This window comes from Argiope bruennichi, chromosome 10 (assembly GCF_947563725.1).
Source record: "Argiope bruennichi chromosome 10, qqArgBrue1.1, whole genome shotgun sequence".
Classification (NCBI taxonomy): domain Eukaryota; kingdom Metazoa; phylum Arthropoda; class Arachnida; order Araneae; family Araneidae; genus Argiope; species Argiope bruennichi.
In genome coordinates, this window is record NC_079160.1 from 9,237,428 (window position 1) to 9,253,429 (window position 16,002).

Here is a 16,002-nt window from a genome sequence, read left to right on the forward strand (position 1 = left end):
ATTTCTTTTGTTGAAATTTCATTCTACATGGATTCTTAAAATGTTCTAGAATAAAAACTTGTTAAAGAATTGGAAGCCTTTGTTTGTGTTACAGGTAAGAAGACCCAAAGGAATTTGGAAGGTTTTTTGCCAATACATCAGAAATAATTTAGTTTTCAATTAAATACCTGCTTAAAATTTAAACTATTTCATAGCTATGATTTAATAGCCTTAACAAATCTAGTTTTATACCTTAGTTATATTTTTTGTTATCTAGTTTTATAATGAATATTTTTATTTACAACAAAGTCTTGTTGAAACAGTCATTGCTATTGAACTTTCAAACGAAAGAACATCTATTGTGTTAAGGATGAAATATCCTTTATTTTTATGGACTTGACCAAATTTAAATGTTCCTTCAAGATCTTTATCTATATCCTTATAAGACTGTTATATAGGGGGGGGGAGAAAGAGAGAGAGAGAGAGTAAGCCTGATTTATTAATTACTCAATATTTCTATAAACTTATTCTAGTTTGTTCTTTTTTGGTAGATTTTTATTTTCTCATTTGGCATTCTTAAAATGCAGTGTAAGATGGAACTCATGTATAACAGGGGGTAATGAATTCTTCAGAGTTTTGATAAAAAAGCCTAAATGTTGAAAATTAAATGAAATTTAAGGAGAATTAGAAGGGGGGAATTTTAATTTTAATGTAAAAAAAAAATTCTACATTCTTTTCTGCATTTATAGATTTTAGTTGATGATTAAAATGTCATAAATATCTCATTTTAATTACTTAAATAAATTGTATTACTATGTTCATTATGTTATATTAAGTCAATTTCTTTTTATTTCAAACTAAACAATTGATTTTCTTAATTGTAATGGAAGTTCAATAATCAGATATATCCATGATTTATGAATCTGATATATCTGTTGTGATCCTAACTTATGATATTTACAGTACCCTCTATCAGTGTTTCCTGTCTAGTTTATGTGTTAAGTATCAATTTGAGAATGAGCTCTCCGAACTCACTTGAATCATTAGTTTATGCTAATCATAAATATTTTATTTTAGAGTTATTAAATTAAGTATGCTATTCATTTTATTTTCATTAAGGAGTTCTGAGTAGTAATGATCAGATTTTTAAGACTTCATAGTAATATCCATTATTAACTTTTTCAAAACATATGATGGCTTCCTTCTTGTCAGAAATACTTAGAGGCGCATTTTATTTCAATTCATTAATTATTTAATCACTTTAAGGCGTTTCTTGCCATCTCAAGATAATTTTCTTCTGTTCATTGCTTTATTAAAATATTTAAAATATGCTTCATGTTGTCAGTTTTTTTGAATACTTACACTTTTTTTCCTTTGATTGCACCATTATTTAATAGTATTTATACAATATATATATAAACTGTAATTAAATTTTTTTAATTACAGTTTTTATAATGTAATTAATTTTTTTCAAATCTTTTGAATTTTTCCCAACATAATTTTAAAATATCCTCTGCCATATTAATTTATTTTGCCTAATTCCAAGTTAGAAGCAAGAATGAAGCATTTTCATTTCCATTTTTGTCATTTAAATATTTCTATACCTTGTATGTACGCTGAGTAATAGTAAGCAAATCATTCTTAAGACCCTCAAGGAATTTCTTGATGTTTGATGTATTCATTAAAAAAATTTTGTTTTTAATTATATAAAAATTGGACTGCAATTGTTTGATAAAAGTTCAAAATAATGAAACTTATTGCCTACCTATTCTATTCAAAGTGCATTAGATAATTTATTAAAATAATTTATAAATTGTAATTATTATTTTTAAATGTTTTAATTTTCATTACCTCAGCTATCAAATTTTTTTATAGGTATTGTAACTGAAGTGCCTTAAATAAATCTTTGCCCTTTTTAGTTTAAAAATTGCCAATTTATCTTGCAAAGTCAATCAATACAGGTTTCAAAAAAAAAAGGCTTAAAGCTGAATATTGTTTCTATTTATACAACACTGTTAGAGGAGCATTTTTATAAAAGTCTCTAAATTTCCTCTGCTAATAGCCATTATCTCTGTAAATAGTGATACGATTCTCAATGATCTACAAAAATAAAAAATGATTTACGTTAAACAACATAGTTTTTTTATTTTATTTTATTAATCTAGAGCATAATGAATCTGTGACTGAAAAAAAAGTAGGCCTTTTGCTTTCAAACTTTTATTTTACTTCCATATTTTTATATGCCATTTTATATAAGAATCATTTTTATGAAAGCTACATATTTTTAACCTACTTATAAATATTTTTGTGCTTTACTAATGGTGGAGAGAAAGCAAAAAACTTTGGTTTTTAACATAGCTGGCCAGTGACTAAAACTTGAATATCTGATTATCAAATTTGGGAATGAAGTAGATGTAATGGGGTTATATTTACCAGAAGACATAAGGTAGAGGAATGGCTTTATGTTATTAAATCTGCATCTTTAAACTGGATTTACTGAATGAAATAAAATAATTATTATGAAACTAAGACTTGTCCCAATTTTGATTCGAAGGATTTTTTCCTAACCCTTTTTCACTGGGACCATTTATTTTATATTCCCCCAATAAACATGCCATATCTCGGATCACAAAACCAGCAGTTGTTTAAAAGTAGCTACCATATGCCAGTTAGCACTTAATAGCAATGTAGACCACTCACCTACTACTAATGTACTATTATTTACCTTTTGTATGTTCTATCAATCAATTGTTTTTATATTTACATTTTATTTAAATTAGTTCCTTCCAAACATTCAATTTACATTTTATACAGCTTTATTTTACAGAAGATGAAAGCACACAATTTTTCTTTGTGTTAATAAGCGAGTTTAAGCATAACAATGCTTTCACATTGGGGAACAGAACAAATTGTCCTGATGCAGAAACTTTTGAAAATTTAAAACTTACATTTATTTCGTCCTGGGAAGCATAAAAAGCGGTAAGAGATATGTCAGTTTACATCGCGACACAAGAGTAGAAGAGACCGAAATTTTTCCCTTCGGTGATTTTTATTATGAGATTTTGTTAGAGATTTCTTTGACACATGTAGTCTTAGGAAAGAGAAATTTAGGTATCGCAAAAAGAATGTTGTAAGCATTAGATTTTTATCCTTTTGCTCAGAGTGTGAGAACCTGCTGAAATCAGCAGTTATTATAGAGTGCGTGTATAATTAATTAAATAAAAAAAGTGAGAATTGGAGCAGGAAATAAGAGAAGGTTTTAGAATGAAATTAACTGGGACTAATTTAGGACAAACATTTGGAAATCAATTAAGATTTAAATTAGATTTTAAAATATCATTACACACACACACACACACACACACACACACACACACACACACACATATATATATATATATATATATATATATATATATATATATATATATATATATATATATATATATATATATATATATATATATATATATATATATATACATGCGTCATTACATATAATAATACAAACATTTTTGCAAATGTGTGGCTGGAAAAAAGAAAACTTTGTGAGTAAAATTTAATTTATTCATATTTTATACACGTGGAAGAGCGATTAGACTCTTCTTTTTGCATCGCAATACGACCAAAAGCGACAATTTTTTTTCTTTTCAATGCTTTTACTAAGAATTTCGTTGACAAGTGTAGACTTAGAAAAGAGAATCTTGGAGATCTTTAAAAGTATGTCGTAATCGTGAGGGATATCCATCCCTTGGGGCCTGAGAACCAAAGAATCAGCAATTTTTTAAAGCATGTGTGTTAGAAATAATTAAATAAACACATGGGATTTGGTTCAGGAAATAAGAGAAAATTTTAGAATGAATTAATGTGGGCTGATTTAAAATAGAAATTTGGATTTAAATTAAGAGAAATCATTACATATATATGTATAGTAATGCTCTAGGAATAGTGCAAAACATAATGCAATTAAGTTTTATCTTTACCCACAATTGTAAAGTTGGAACAAGTGTTGTGGCTGTTATTACAATGTCTACATCTACTGTTATTATCCTTCATCAATGATTTCGATTTTCTGATCTCAGAGCTACAGGGAGGTTTTAATTTTATGGTCAGAGAAGACTTCTTTTGCTATAAAACTCTCTCTCATATATATATATATATATATATATATATATATATATATATATATATATATATATATATATATATATATTCTCGTATACGAAGTGCAGAGAAAGCATTGCTTCCCTAAAAAAAAAAAAAAAAAAATCTACAAGTTTTGACGAATCTGCACATCTTAGAGCTCTGAGTTTGAAAAACACATTTTTGACATTATGTTTCTCTTTGTCTGTGACAAAAATAACTCATAAACTTTTACACCAAATTTGTAAATTTCTGTCTTGTGCAAAATCCGTCTATAGGAAGTCCGACTGTGCGTCTAAAACACAAATTCGATTTTCGGATACTATTAACCGCTTGCCAGAGATGAGATTAATTGTCAAAAAACTGGTCAAGGGTTACACGTTGAATTCAGTAAAAATGCCTGTTAATATTCTGTAAATATGCAAAACATTCTCTGGGATAGCACACTGATTAGGAAGTATGCAAAAGGTTTTGGAAGGCCAAAACTTTCCCCCTGTTTTTTAAATGTAATATGGCGACCTCACTGTCGTGCTTTTAATTCTTTATTAAAGATATTTACTAAAACAATGACTGTATTTGCGACCATTCACATCAAGCTTCTCATCAACATCTCCGTGAATTGTTTTATTCATTTCGAAGAGAGATACACCATCAGATATTGATGCTGAAAATTCATGCTCTAGATTCAATTTTAATTTTTTGGAGTTTGCGCAGACACATAAAATGCAATTGAAGAACTCTTGGAAATTAACAATAATTTCTTTTAATTGGTACTAAAGGATTTTAACTGTACTTACGATATTTCCATGGGTAAGCCATTTCTTGAATCTCATAATTAACGTTTTGTTCATCGTATTGATATTCCAAGAAAAATTTCAACAGCATCATGTACTTTGAGGTATCCATTTTGAAAGCGTGTTATTGGCTGTGTCTTGTTCGTATATTAGATCTGCCACTGATTTCATAGAATGCTCGAAGAATGGTTTTATATACAGGCCAGATCACATTCCTGACTAACGTATATTTACACACTTACAGTAATTCTCCTTTCTTTAAAGATTGTCAAGTCTTGCTTGGTAATTTTGATTCAATTTTAATTATCTGTTCATTTTATAACTGAGCAAATTTCATATGGATTTGTGCCTGCTTGCCTGGAAATATGGATACGTTTTAATGCTTACATTTAAAAGGAAATCTCAGTTTCCGAGTTTGTCCCAAAAAATGAATCGCATTTAGAGGACAATGCACTTCAACATTTCACTCATAATTTAGATGTTTTACTCGAAGATTGAATATATTTTTAAAAATATTTACTCATTGCAAAGCGTCAATAATCTCAAATATTATTAGTCTAGGATTCAGACAAATCAGTGATGCATCGGATACGTGATTTCCAGCACATAATAATCTCGAAATGCTGAGTGAATGCTTGGATTTCAAAAGATTCCTTTGCAAAATATAATTTATTCAGATGACACCCGCTGTAAAAAGTAGTATACAAATGGCAATTTATAATATTATTTTTTTTTCTTTCGTATGTGCAATCGCTGTAAACGTCTGCGATAATGAATTGAAACGAAAGAAGCCACTGTGCTCAGTTATGCCTTCATAACTTGGTGATGTAACAGCATATGTGCTATATGCTTTATGTGCTTGTAAGCACATCGATGACCCCTGTTCCGTGCCTTTAGCCCCCGAATGAAATACGGTCATAAAGCAGTTCATGGTTGGTATTCGCGATTTCAAGAGAGAAGCTACATTTGCAAAGGAAAATCTTGGTTCAGATCCGTAAGAATTGTGTTGTACCTCAGTAAACTGTGTGAAAGGGGAAGTTAGAAAGAAGTTGTTCAGGAAGTATTGGTAGTAGATGCTATTATTTAAATGAGGAGATCTGTTATCTTTATGGGATATACTTTGTTATAACGTGTGAGATGATAGATTTTCTAAAAACTTATAAATTTAGATTCATTAATTATTTTCAGATTAATGAAAACCAGAAGAGAGTTACACTAACCCCATCCAAAGGATGCGGAGGAAATTTGAATGATCTATACGCCGCGATAGTATTGGCGGGGAACTATGGTTGAATTCTGCAAATCATCACCGGCCCGTTGTCTACTCTCTCCCATAGGAGATATGCAGTAAACAACTCTACACCGTTACTGTACCCATCAAGGTGACGAGAACCCATCATCATACCGGAAGTTCCTCTTTTTGTATTTGAAATGGCCCCCGATGGAGCAGTGAATAATGGTACATTGACTACTCCTAGCTGCCCTGAGGCATATGGTAAAATCTGAATGATTAGACCATTGAGTCGTAAGGGTCGTCACCGACCACGGAGTATTGGAATTCTTCCGTACTGGACATTTCCGTACGAGTCATAAACATCCAATAAACATTCGTAGCTCATTGAAAAAAGGGGCTAATGATTGATTAGTCTAGGTTTGCTAAAAACATATTAGCTGTTGACAAGAAAATGCATTGGTATTTTAACTAAACTGTGGTTCTTAATCCTAAGTAAAAGGAATACAGTTTGTATTGGATTAGATTATATTTTACCGTATTTGTATGACATTCTAATATCATCGGAAGCGGGGGATCAGTATACAAAACATGTTACGGAAGTATTTCGAAAAAAGTCAGGGAAAATCAAATAGCAGAAGTGCTGGCCTCTTTGATTATTGTTAATAAATTTTTATCGCCGCTCAAAGAAATATGACCTGCTGTCCTCGTCAAATTGTTGGTCTACTTGTATGTGGTTCCTCAAGGGTCTAATAAAACTTGCAGTTTAATTCAAAATGTTATTTATATATGTCCTAGAACTTAAAGAAATTCTTTGTACAAACAGAGAACGATTATCCAAAATTTTAATGATAACTGTTCTTTATTGTAGAAATGCTAAGTCCCACAATTTATGATTTTTTTTCCCCCTCTTATGTTTCGAGGTAAGGTATCTCTTTTACTGCTAAATTGCATTCTGTGATTCCTTGCATCTACGCTGCAGTATGAAAACGAAAATTGTCTTGCTGTTTGGACTAGAGTCCTCTATTTTTAACGAAATAGCCTTCATGTTTCACACAAGTTATGTGAATTATTATTAGTAATTATCTGTTTTGATAATTTCAACCAGATGCATTGGTTTAGTGCAAGTGTTTTCCATTCATTTCATTCAAGCCATTCACAGCTATTCCCAGACCAAAATGACAAGAGTCCGGCGAAAGTTGAAAAACTAATTGAAGCACTTATTATCGCTGAATTATTAGCAGAAAAAAATCTTTCTTTTATGCAAAGGAACCCATTTAGATTGGAATGTACTCTACTATAAATAAAACATTATTGAAATAAAGAAAATTGAACCTCGCCATAAAAATTTGGGAAGGAAGAAAGTCTGTTATTCCCTTTGTTAAAAAAATAATCCAAGTAAGTGCTAAGGTAAAGTATGAGTAAAAATCTGCTATATTATTTTCTCTATGGTTATAAATAGTATATGAAAAGTGAGATTTCGTATCTATTAGAAATTTTAAACAGTGAAAAAATATGTTTCACTAATATAAACAAGATTGATATTAGACTTATAATAGATCTTTTCTACTAAATGATAGAAATTTCAAAATTGCTCTATTTTTAGTACGATGTTATTCGACTAATATCCAAATCGAATACTCTGTATCGTTCTAATTGTTGTTAAGATGGGTATTTCATTCAGTGCCAAAAAAACGGTCACAATTCATTTTAACGAGCCACAAAAAGATAAAAGAAGGGGGCAAGATTACTAATATTTCATGTTTGGATAATAACTATTCTTTGAAGAATTCAGCCAGGAACAGTGAAAGTGGTTCTTTTCTTGCACTCCATTGCAGTAATTTAAGCGGGGCCCATGCTATATTCTAGCCTCTCAAATACAGGGCCAACTATTTTACTGCGGAATTACCTCGTTTCACGAAGAATCTTTAAAAAAAAAAGTACATTTGTTTGAAAAAAATAAAAACTGTTTGAGATTGCGAGAAGGAAAATAAGGCCAAATAAAATATTTAGAGCCAAAAAGCTTTGAAAAAATGCCAAAAAATTTGGCTTTAGAAAGGACTATGGAAAAGTCCACTCCGGAAGAGTGAACTCATGTTTTGATCAGCCTCGTCCCCACCCTTTCGCCCGCACTGCGATTGGGTCGCCGATGTCACGTGGTACTCTGTTTAGAGAGAGGGAGGTACAGCCAGATTGGGGAACAGTGGGGTAAATGCGGAGGGGGATCGGGGCATGTCACAAAGTTTCTTGAACAGTAAAGTATTTACCAATAAATAACCAGTTCAAAATAATACTGTAGTGTGATTTAATCGAAATCTTTGAATCGGGTCAGTCGTTAGATTTTGATAAGTCCGAAAGACAGAGATGTCTTCGAATTTAATGGTATCTTCCCTATCCTGCGTATGTAAGTCGAGGGGAGCACTTCTCGCTATCTCCATTGGAAGTGGGCGTTGTTAAGCATTATTGCGGAATTCTTTCGTGAGAAAGGACTTTTCCTCGACAATGTCAGAATAATTGAGTCATTTAATGTGGTTTTCTTTCCTCCGACTAACGGGATATGATGCGCCCTTTGCCCGATTCATGCAGTTTTGATTGTTCAAAATGTAATTGAATTTTCATGTGAAGATCACATACTAAATGTCTTTTATCAAACGCATTGCATTTTTTACATTCCCTCAAACAAACAGCACAACGGATGTTCGATTCATTGCCGGATTAGCTTAAAATTGTTACGGACGTCCTCAATATTTATATTAAATTCGGTGTGCGTAGCACCGTATGTTATGTTCGCTTACAATCGAACGTACGGACAGATGGACTGTGATTTAAAAAAAACAACAATTTTTGCGTGAGGATTCCAGGCCAAGTTCCATGCTTTGCTTGTTGCATTGTTGAGTTCACAAAAATATTTTCGGGCTCTGGAGATCTCGAAGTGGGGCGATTGCTGTGCGGGGGAATGCGCTTGAGATTCATTTCTGCACGAATAAAAGTAAAAAGGCACTAAAAGAATTTATCTCATCCATAATACCTTTCTATACGAATTTACTTTGTCGATTGTACTTTTTCTACGTGCGGGAGTCTCCAGGAATTGTGCGAAAATGGAGCGATTTGTACCAGACTAAATGTAGGGTGGGCCCCCTTCTTCTCATCTCCGAAAGAGAGCGCGGACTGGACGCTCTCTCACATCACAACGAAGAGGATGAGGCCGTGAAATTGACTCTCCTTTCGCTTACGCCACAAAGGACTTGGGTCCATCTTCCGAGACGTTACTCTGCCAGCTTTTCGTTTCCGTCAGGCATCTTCATGGGAAACAAAACGTCTTGTGGATTCGATTTTCGTATATCAGTGGGATTGTTTGGAACCCAACCTGTCTAGAAAAGATGAATAAGCGATTTATATTTTGGAAATCTTAACACATTTTTTGAAATAATATCTTTGTTCTTTAGAGAAGCGAAAATAGGGATCTGATTCTCTAAAGTATTCATTTTTGCTTGACATATCATCTTTGACTTCCACCAGTAATTGCACGATTTGTTCTTTTTTTCCTTTTGTTGATGGTATATTACATAGGAAAAAGAATAAAATAAAACGAATTATCATTCTTATTTTTGATATCATTGCTTTCATTGTCATTTTAAAATTTTTCCTGTTTATAAGGCATCACAATTATTTTGTGCCAAATGTTTATAAAGGGCTTAACTTTCTAAGGACTTGAAGCAATCAAGTAGAAAACTTTTAATTCCTGTGAAAAAATCAAAACTGTTATGCATATGTGTTGTATTGTGCCAGGTTATGAGAGACATACTTTGGATGATGATGATGAAGAAGAGGAGGTAAGAGCATATGTAGTAAAAGTGATCTAAATATGTGTTAGAAATATGAACATTGAATGATGTTGTGGAAAATATGTACTGTCATTCATATTTTGCTACTAGCACAAAATCGCAAAATTGAGTGATAAAGGGCTTTTTGGCATGATGGTTAATTCCCCAATTATTAATTTTGCAGCGAAAGTATTTTGCATTATAAAACTTGGAAAGAAATCCTTTGCTCAGTAAAGCTACAAAAAGAAATAAATTTTGGGATAGTGCTTTTAGGATGTATGTTGAATGTAATATACAGAGATTTAAAAAAAAAAAAAAAAAACTGTTATCTAAGTGTTGTTTGAATGTATATTTTCATAATGTTGAGACACAAAGATATGTTGTAAGTCCATAATTTTCAAGGATTGAATGGTTTTAAAATCTTTCTTGAAATTTTCTATGTATAATTATTTTGATGAAATGTAAGATAAAAACCATGGTAAACTTAGTCAGATATCAAAAGTGGTGAATACAGATTGATATTATTTTGAAAATAATTAAGTATCTTACATTATTTTTGCTATAAAAATCCGTGAATTGAAGGGTACATTTAGGCAAATATTATAAATATGGAAATCAGATTATTGAACATTCCTTTTAATATGTTCATTTTATTTAGTAGTAATATATTCTAAAAATAAATCTAATCTCTAATCAATTATAAAAATTTATCTGTATAACTAGGAGTCTGGACTTGAGTACATGTTTTAAATCTCTTATAAACTCTGCTTTTACTATATTGTATGATTTGAAAGTGATAATTTAATGTAGTACTAATGTATATTTATGTATGTATGTATTATAATTTATGTATTATAATTTAATGTATGTAGATAATTTAATGTAGTTTTAAAATAAATATTTTATTTTGGTATAAAGTGGAACTTTTTTCTTTTTCTATCCCTAATTTAGTAATTGAAATATTAAAGTCTTGTAACATACTTAATACACTTTTTTTAATATTTATACTAATAACTGATTTTTTAATTTGTTTTAGCAACTCAAAGATGAGATCACTGAAGTTACTGCAGAAATGGAAAGGCTGGAGGCACAAGATGAATGGTAATTTTTAAAATTCATTTTTGTTACAATTATTAAATGCAGTTCATTGTGGAAATGCTCTTATTTATTTATTTTTTTCATCTTCATAATGAGTTGGGTTAAAAGGATAATTAATATTATGATGACAAATCTCTCAATATTTAGGAATTATAATGCATACCCAAATAGAAGTAGGACTGTGTGTATAGTGATGTTATTCTAGATGGGAAACCTTTCAGATTTTTGTAGTAGATAGTTATAAAGATCAGAAGAAAAAAACTAGCATTAAAACCTTAATGCTTCATTGAGTAAATAAAAAACATTTATTGTCATGTCATAGATATTCCCAGCAGTTCAGCTGGCAGAATCCAAATTTAGTCGACAAAAGCTGTTAGTGGAATCAGTATTTACAACCAGATATATGCGAGACTGAGCGTATGGTATGAAGTGTGTTACTCCTAATGGCACTGCAATTTTTCATTAATGACCAAAGATTATTTATTTGCATGGATGTCTGCTGTGATAATAATTGATCAAACCTGACCATACTATGGTAATTTGCTGACATTGACATTTAAAATAATTTTCTGATATTAAATGTCTTTCAAAATGTGGTTCTGAAAAACTGGATATTTATTATCAGATGATCCTCATTATATGCAATTTTATTATTGATTTTGAGACTTTTTGTTTGTTTATTTGTTTTAGCAAAAGTAATACCAAGGCAAAACAACTTTCTACCGGAAAGAAGAAATTTAACATGGATCCTAAAAAGGTTAATAACTTTTCATATAGTTTATTGTATATATAAAAAAGAAGCAGTCATTGCAGTTTCTAATTAAAATAATTATTTTACAGGGTATTGAATATTTAATAGAACATGGGTTATTGAAAGATACACCTGAGGATGTGGCGCAATTTTTGTACAAAGGAGAAGGTTTAAATAAAACTGCTATTGGAGATTACTTAGGTGAAAGGTATGAATTAAATTCTATCAATTAATGCTCCTTTATTCAATGATCTTTTTATAAATAATTCTCTTGTGTTTATTTCAGGAATGATTTTAACATTAAAGTTCTCGATGCATTTGTTGAGTTACATGACTTCACAGACCTAATACTTGTTCAAGCATTGAGGTAATTTTTAATTTATAGTCATTTCTGTAATCTTCATTTGATACTTACTTTTGGTATATAAAAGACTGCTGGCAAATACTTAATTTTCAAAAAAGATATTAGAATTGTACTTTTAAACTATACACAAACTCATAAAAATAATTTGTGTTTAGTTTTTGAAACTAAAATATTATTAAATTTGCTAAAACAATTTATAAAAGACCTCTTTTTAAAGTTAAAAGTTCATTAAAATCCAAAATTAAATGGAATGGCAATAAAAAGTTTTTTAACATAAAAAAAAATTGTGAACATATTCTTGAACATTCTTTATGTAAATAAAATGGGCTTGGGTAAATAAAGTCATTTAAATTTCTTGGTAGTTTACTGCATTACAGGTATCTTGATTCTTCTGTGAATCTACAATTTTTGCCCCCCTCTCCCCCTTTTTGGATTTCTCATCCTTTTCCACTTTTTAAGAAATATGCAGTCCAGTTTTATAAAAAGGACAATCTTAAAAATAAAATGGAAAGAAATCTCAGCAAAACATGAATTCAACAATAAAGAATTACTAAGCAGAAGTATTTCTCAAAAAAAGTAGAAGTAGTTATTAATAGCTCTATTTTTTGAGAAATATAAAAACTTTTATTAAATTTCAAATTGTAATATTTGTTTGCCCTTGTCTGTAAGCTTGTATCTTAGTTATTAAATTAATGAAGTATATAGTTTTATCAAACATCTATTTTTAATAAAACTTCATGAATTATTTAAATGAAACTTAATATGGGTCAATACTAGCAGAGTTAGAACAATACTTGTAATGTTTTTTTCATTTGCTAAATTTGTTACTTTTTTATTTCTTATGCTTTATTCTTTATAAAGTAAGAATTATATGTATTGACAATTGCAGGCAGTTTTTGTGGAGTTTTCGGCTTCCAGGAGAGGCGCAAAAAATCGATCGTATGATGGAAAAGTTTGCTCAGCGATATTGTCAGTTAAATCCAGGCGTTTTCAGCAATACAGGTAAGTTTCAAGTGTTGAATATATATTTTTGCCATTATCTGTTGCTTCTCTGTTTCATCTAATATATACTCCTTCTTCAATAGATACTTGCTATGTTTTGTCTTTTGCCATTATCATGCTGAATACTTCTTTACATAATCCAAGTGTAAAAGAAAAACCAACTGTAGAAACGTTTATAACCATGAACCGAGGTATTAACAATGGAGGAGATCTTCCTAGGGAACTTCTGGAGGTAATACTTAAGACTTTAAGTAAACAAAGAACATGAAAAAATATTATTTTAAATTTATATTCCTGAAAATGCTTTAATTTGTAGTTAAATTCTAATGTTTTTAATTTCAGTTCATATACAGTGCAACTTGACTAGTTTGAAACTTTTTTTTTAAAAAAATTCATATTTGCTAGTGTTTTGGGATTTCCTTCCCCTACTCAGTCCATTGAATTATGTACTGATATGTTAACATATTCTCCAGTTTTTTTTTTTTGGGGGGGGGGGAGAAATAATTCAAATCAAAACTGAAAATTATAAAATCTTTAAAAATTATTCTCATATAAATATTTACTTTATGTTCTCAATGAGCATTAATAATTTATTGGCATAGTTTGCCCAGAGTATTCAATCAAAAATGCAATTAGAAAAATTCTCATTAAAAAAAAAAGCTTTGAAATCTTTAGATGTGAATTGTTTTATTTATTTTGACATTTTTAGTACAATTATTGTGCTCAAAATGTTGCATATTGTTAGTTTATTGGAATTATAATTATTTTTATAATTGTTAAAATGCTTTTAATCATGAATGCTGTCAATTTATTTATTAAAATGTTTCACTTTCTTATGTAAACTGTTAAGCATTAAAAAAAGTAAATTTTTATACCTAAATTTCAAAGTTTTGTCTTTTCTCTTGTACACATTTTTAGACCCAGTTCTTTATAATTTTTTGGGTTAAACAAATTTTTATTTGTTTCCGCCAACCTTGAATGATTATATGTTATATATATTATTTAAGTATTAATATGTTTCTTTTTAACAGCTAGATCTATTAAGATGCTTCTTTTGGTTTATTATTTTTAATTTCTTACTATTCATTATTATTATTGAAACAAAGAATACTTCTAGTAAATGAATATTTTATTCAAAGGTCTCATTCTGCTCTTAAAAACCTAATGAAATAAATTTCTGTTGTTTTCCCATTGATTTTTTTACTGTACATTTTAAGGATATCTATGAAAATGGGGAAGAGAGGATTGCAAGGAGTTTTTTTTCCCCTTCTTTAATACATATTTTAAGGATAATTAAGAAGAAGTTAAACCGTTATTTCTTTAAATTACATTTCCCCCCCCTCCCTTCTTTTTGACAGGGCTTATATGATAGCATAAAGCAAGAACCTTTTAAAATACCAGAAGATGACGGAAATGATCTAATGCATACATTTTTCAATCCTGATAGAGAAGGATGGCTATGGAAGCAAGGTAAATAATCCAGTTAAAACTTTTATTTTTGGTATTGACTTCAGTGGCAAATTTAATGTCATTTTTTTTTTCAATACTTTCAAAACTACTGTTTTTAAATATACTCTTTTATATAATGTATGAGAAAATGCTGTTTCTAATCTATATTATGATTAGCTGAAAATAGCTTTACAATTTAAATTTTTTTCAAATTAACAACTGCCATTTTAAATTCATGATGGGTGTTTTCTTCTTTACTGTAATTTTAGAAGGCATTCTTGGTGAATTCCAACTGAAGACCTCCACTTTACCATAATTCATTAAATTGTGAAGCTATATAATTTTGGAGGATTTTTATGGCCTTTGAAAATTACTTAAATTTTATTTTGTTGTGCTCAGAGGCCTATACAAGTACTTAATTTCACATTGGGTCCTTTGAAAATTCTTGAAAAATAGGCAGTATGTACAACCATTATTTTGGGAGAGAAGATGGAAAAGCCTGTTTGATTTAGTTTTGCTTTGAGAATTCCACCAATAGAAAAAAGATGTAGATGTAAATGAAGTAGTTAGTGAGAGGCTGTTATATTAAAAGATTTGAAAAATCTGTCCATCATTAGCCTTTTCTCTCTGTACAGTTCTGAAGAAGAGATAACAAGCAAGATTATCACTGCAACTTTCAAGGAATCTTCAACAGATTCAGTGGCTAGAAATAATGCTATTAATTGCATCTTCATAGTGCTTAGGTATAAAACTGAAATAGTCTTTGAAGTATGTGAAGATTTATTTCGCATTTAACTCTTACATAGAGATTTCAAACTTGTTCTCAAGTTACTTGATTGATTGTCAAAGAGCTATAATATGAGCCAATAAAGGCTTTAAATGTCTGATTCATCTAATATGCATGGCCTCATATTTGATGAAGCATTCAACAATCTTTACAAATGAAAATCTCATCAAAACTTTGTAAGCAAAGTACATTGGTTTACATGCTCACTTTTGGGGGGATAATGAAAAAAGAGTTTATAACCAGATGTGTGACTTGAACTTCCATAAGTCAATTTACAATTGAAGGTATCTAATGAGGTATTCAAAATTTTACTGAGAAATTGAATAAGATAAAGTTTTTATATATCTCAGTGCTTGACCCATCAGTAAATTGGTTCTCTGATTTAATAAAGGATAAAATGCAAAAGAATTTCTGGCATCTTTATTTGCAATAAAAATAAATGTGTGTGCATGTGTACGTGCATGCACTGGCACTCTACAAACTAGATTGTTTAACCTAAAGCTGCCAAATTTAGCACATACACTGACAGGAAAAAAAAAAATCCCTACACCAGGAAGGAGTTGTGCTAAATAAACAAAAT

The 16,002-nt window shown here is 30.0% G+C and overlaps 1 protein-coding gene across 5 annotated transcripts in view; it reads left to right on the plus strand.

The window, feature by feature from the left end:
• LOC129989224 (cytohesin-1-like) overlaps positions 1-16,002 on the plus strand; it is a 49,862-nt gene that overhangs the window by 16,619 nt on the left and 17,241 nt on the right. For 4 of the 5 annotated variants that reach the window (XM_056097602.1, XM_056097601.1, XM_056097604.1 and 1 more), the window contains exons 3-9: positions 11,008-11,072; positions 11,760-11,826; positions 11,910-12,028; positions 12,107-12,187; positions 13,074-13,186; positions 13,270-13,418; positions 14,545-14,656. In XM_056097602.1, the coding sequence (XP_055953577.1) occupies positions 11,008-11,072; positions 11,760-11,826; positions 11,910-12,028; positions 12,107-12,187; positions 13,074-13,186; positions 13,270-13,418; positions 14,545-14,656 (706 nt within the window). Of the gene's footprint in view, positions 1-9,736; positions 9,981-11,007; positions 11,073-11,759; positions 11,827-11,909; positions 12,029-12,106; positions 12,188-13,073; positions 13,187-13,269; positions 13,419-14,544; positions 14,657-16,002 lie in introns of those variants that run through there. The other variant, XM_056097606.1, reaches the window with a different exon arrangement.